Raw genomic sequence first — 4,219 nt, forward strand, 5'->3', positions numbered from 1 at the left:
TGCCAATCTAATAGGAGATCTAAAATAGCTAGGTATTTGACAAATTCAATATACCATGTTAATTTTGGTCTACCCCTCCCTTTTCTATGTGACTAATGCTATTTCTAGTCGCTTATTGTCGTTGTCACCCTATATGACATATATGTGGCGGTAAGTGATTTAATGCATTAATGTAGTAATTTTTTATTACTTTATGCATCAAATCACTTACTATCATATGTACATCATTTAAGGTGACTGCGCTAATGAACGACTGCAAATAACATTATTTTTTCTATGTTGCTCCATTGAAATCACAACACATTAATCCTTTTTAGGTCAATGCAACCTTGAATTATCTCAATTGACATTATCCGCGCCATTGATGTATATAATCATTTTCTATCTTATTTATTTTAGCCCCGGTTTGATTCTCATTATTTTCAAATGTGCTTTTCTTTCTTTTATTTTCAACCACACGTTCTTCAATAAAATAATATTACACGCAAATTCAAAACTTTTTCTTATGTTTTAACCACACATTCTCCATCAAATCACTATTACAAAATGAATTTTTGACAATTAATGGGAATCAAATAGGCCCTTAGTATGATTGCATATCCATCTTAACATCTTCATTTCTGCTACATTCATCTTATGGACAACTTGTCCTTTAACAACCGAACACTCAGAAATATAAAAACTTAGCCGGTCAATACAATGATTTCTCTCTCACACACATTCACCTCTGGATAATAAACTTACAATTCAAGCCATTTTCTCCTGTTTCACCATTTTCTCGTACTGCACTATCCTTGCTGAAATATGAAATAAAAAAAACTATCAATTTTGGCTTATGATGATCCTCTAACAGCCAAGTCAATTTATCTTGAGGCGGGCACCAAGTTTGACAATTGCAAGATAAAATAACCAGCATTCATTCTTAGTAGATTGAACTGTCTTCATCTCCACTAACTCTTAATCTGATGAATCTTCCAAGACAAGTATATAGAAACCATGTCTTACATTAACCAGCTGCTTCCCAGATTCTTCTTTCCTCCAACATTCACCAATTTTTGCCTCAGCTTGGAAGCTTCTTCCCATTTTCCTTCCCTCGAGTATAGATTGGACAGCAGAACATACGAAGAATGGTCCGTGGGATCAAATTGCATCACCTTCGTCGCACACTTTTCTGCCAATTTTGTATTTTCGTAATTCCTGCAAGCACTCAGCAAAGTCTTCCAAGCCAAAACACTTCCGTCATTTTCTATTATGCAGTATGCTTCTTCTAGACGTCCAGCGCGGCCAAGTACATCAACCAAGCAGGCAAAATGCTCAGGTTCTGGTTCAATATTATACTTTTGGCACATGATATTGAAAAAAGCTAAACTATTTTCTACTAGACCCATATGGCTGCAACCTGATAAAAGGGCTAAAAAGGTGACACCATTAGGGACTATGCCCATCTTCTCCATCTCTCCATATAGTTCAATTGCCTTGGCAGCATTTCCTTGCCGTGCGAATCCAGATATCATAGTATTAAATGACACTACATTAGGTTCTTGTAGCTCTTTAAAAGCTTTTTGGGAGGCCTCCACGTTTCCACATTTAGCATACATATCAACAATGGAGCTCCCAACAAAGATATCTCCTTCTAAACCTAACTTGACAAAGAATGAGTGAAATTGTTTACCCAAATCAATGGCTGCAAGCTTTGCAGAGGCAGCTATGCATAATGGAAGGCTAAAGCTGGTCAAATAAATTCCTTCTGCCAACATCTCTTTGCAGAGATTCACAGCTTCCAGTTCAAACCCATTCTGCAAGTGACTTCCAATTATAGAACTCCATGAGATTTCATCTTTGTTGACAATGTCATCAAAAGCCTTGTAAGCATCAAGAATGGACCCACAATTGGAATACATGATGATTACTGCATTACCTATGGAAGTTTCACAACCTACTCGTCTTTTCATAATCAGGCCATGGATTTGAATACCCACTGCTAAATCTAAAACACTCTGACACGACGCTATGAGAGCTACTAGAGTTGCCATATCAGGTCTCACCGTACTGGTTTGACAAAGTTCTCGAAAAAGACTGATAGAGTAAAAGGTTGCTAGCTCTTCCTTTTGAGCATAACACATAAGTATGCAATTCCAAGCCACAATGTCTTTATTCTCAATCCTCCTGAACAGCTTTTCCACACTGCCAAGTTCTTCGGCATTGGCATAAATAGACATCAGTGCACTTCCAACAAAACAGTCAGCTTGATATGCATTCTTTATCATCTGGGCATGAACTTGAATTCCAGATTCTAAATTGCGGGCCTCTGCGCAAGCTCTCAAGACACTGGACAAGACATGTTGATCAGGTTTCACACCTTGCCTACACATATGTAAGAACAATGTAACAGCTTGCTCTGGAGAGCCATTCCTCACATAACTAGCTATTATTGAACTCCAACTAAATATATCTTTAACCTCCATCGAGTCGAACACTTTTCTTCCCGTATCTAACTTCCCACACTTTCCATACATATCCACCAAACCGCTCCCCACCACTACATCACTTTCCATACCATACTTCATAGCCAGCCCATGAATTTGGTCCACCTCAATAATCAAAGAACAGCACTTGAGCAAACTTGTTAAGGTATAATCATTGGGCCTCAACTCATCAGCCACTCTCATCTCGCGGAACAACCTCAAAACCTCGCCAACATCGCTAACGTCAGCAAGCCCAGAGATCAAAACATTCCATGTAACCCGATCCCTCCTCCACAACCCATCAAAAACACGAAATGCCTCGTCCATATTATTCCAAACTTTCAAGTAAAAATCCACAAGAGCACTCCCCAAGAACTCATCCTTTTCGAAACCAAACTTGATTACCAGACAGTGAATCTGAATGCCCAACACAGACAAACAAGAAGTCGTGCATTCGTGAATCATAAATGAAAATGTATGCGTGTTTGGTTTCACGGTGGATTCTAACATTTCAGTGAACAATGCAACCGACGTTCTCAAAAACCCATGAAGGGCGTAGGACGAAATCAACGACGTCCACGAGACAACGTTTTTATGAGGCATTTGATCAAACACCCGACGGGCACTGCACAAATCATTGCATTGCGAGTAGAAATGGAGTAAAATGTTGAAAATGTGGATTTGTAAGGGGATTTGGTTCGAGCGTATGAGTTTTGCATGGATTTGTTTACACTCTTCAATTGATTTTCTGGGTTTTAAATGGTGATGGAGTAGGAGTTGTATGGGGTCCGATAAGAGTTTTCTTGTTGACTGGCGGTGCATTTTTGAGGTTTCATTTCATGCCAGTTAACCGTTACAAGATCTCTCGCTGCTTGCGAACGATCAAAAATCAGTCAAAATTATGAAATCCTGAACGCTGATGATGCGGGGGGTTGCTTTCAGTTTCAGTCCTAGACTATTGCGCATCCTTTTCTCAATTTGATATTTTCTCTACTCTCCTCAAACCTGTGATCGTTGACTTCCTAACTGTTATGTGTCTTTGAATTTTGACGTTTCATTAGCCTCGAGAAAATGAAAACAATGTCAACAATTTATTGATGAATTTTGCTGGGTTAATCCCTACCAACACTCGTACCAGGTGGGATGCGGGATCCATCTGTATAGAAAATTACCAAAATCCCCACGCACCCCTTTGTTATGAGTGTTTGGTACAAGTTTTGTACGTGAAGCAGCACTCTTTGTTGATTTCCAACAACATCTAAAAGGATTGTCAAATTAAAATAAAATACAAACGAAACAACATAATTACCCACATATAACTTCACAAGATTTTAAGATTTGATGCAACTCGAATTGAATATCTACTAAGTTTGTCTACTTAAGAGCATATCCAAGAGACACTTTATTTTTAAAGAGAATATTTTAAAATTTAAAGAGTATTTATAAATTTAAAGAGCAAAATTTTTAAAGTGCTCCAATAATTTCTTTATTTTTAATATTTAATTTTAGCATTCTCAATATGTATTTATTGTTTTTAAAATTTAATTTTAAAGTGCTCCAATAGCCTTGCCAGTCAATGAAAAGATATTGAGATTTGCACATATTATTTAATTAAGTCAATAAATTATAAATGAAAGTTGAAACCTCTAAAGCATTAAATTATAGAGAGGTAGGTTTGGCTCTCTAAATTTGAAGAGCTAAACTCACTCTCTATTTTAAAATGTTAAATTGAAGAGTCTATTGAAATAAAATTT

General features: G+C 37.1%; 1 protein-coding gene across 1 annotated transcript; it reads right to left on the bottom strand.

Annotated features, from left to right (window-relative positions):
* Positions 1–228: 228 nt before the first annotated feature.
* Positions 229–2,975, bottom strand: LOC111387417 (pentatricopeptide repeat-containing protein At4g39530-like). The gene is made up of 3 exons (XM_023011971.1): positions 1,006–2,975; positions 726–797; positions 229–253 (listed from the first exon to the last, which is right to left on the bottom strand). The coding sequence occupies exons 1-3, from the start codon at positions 2,973–2,975 to the stop codon at positions 229–231; spliced, it is 2,067 nt and encodes a 688-aa protein (XP_022867739.1).
* Positions 2,976–4,219: the final 1,244 nt, after the last annotated feature.

This window comes from Olea europaea, unplaced genomic scaffold, assembly GCF_002742605.1.
Source record: "Olea europaea var. sylvestris unplaced genomic scaffold, O_europaea_v1 scaffold402, whole genome shotgun sequence".
Lineage (NCBI taxonomy): Eukaryota > Viridiplantae > Streptophyta > Magnoliopsida > Lamiales > Oleaceae > Olea > Olea europaea.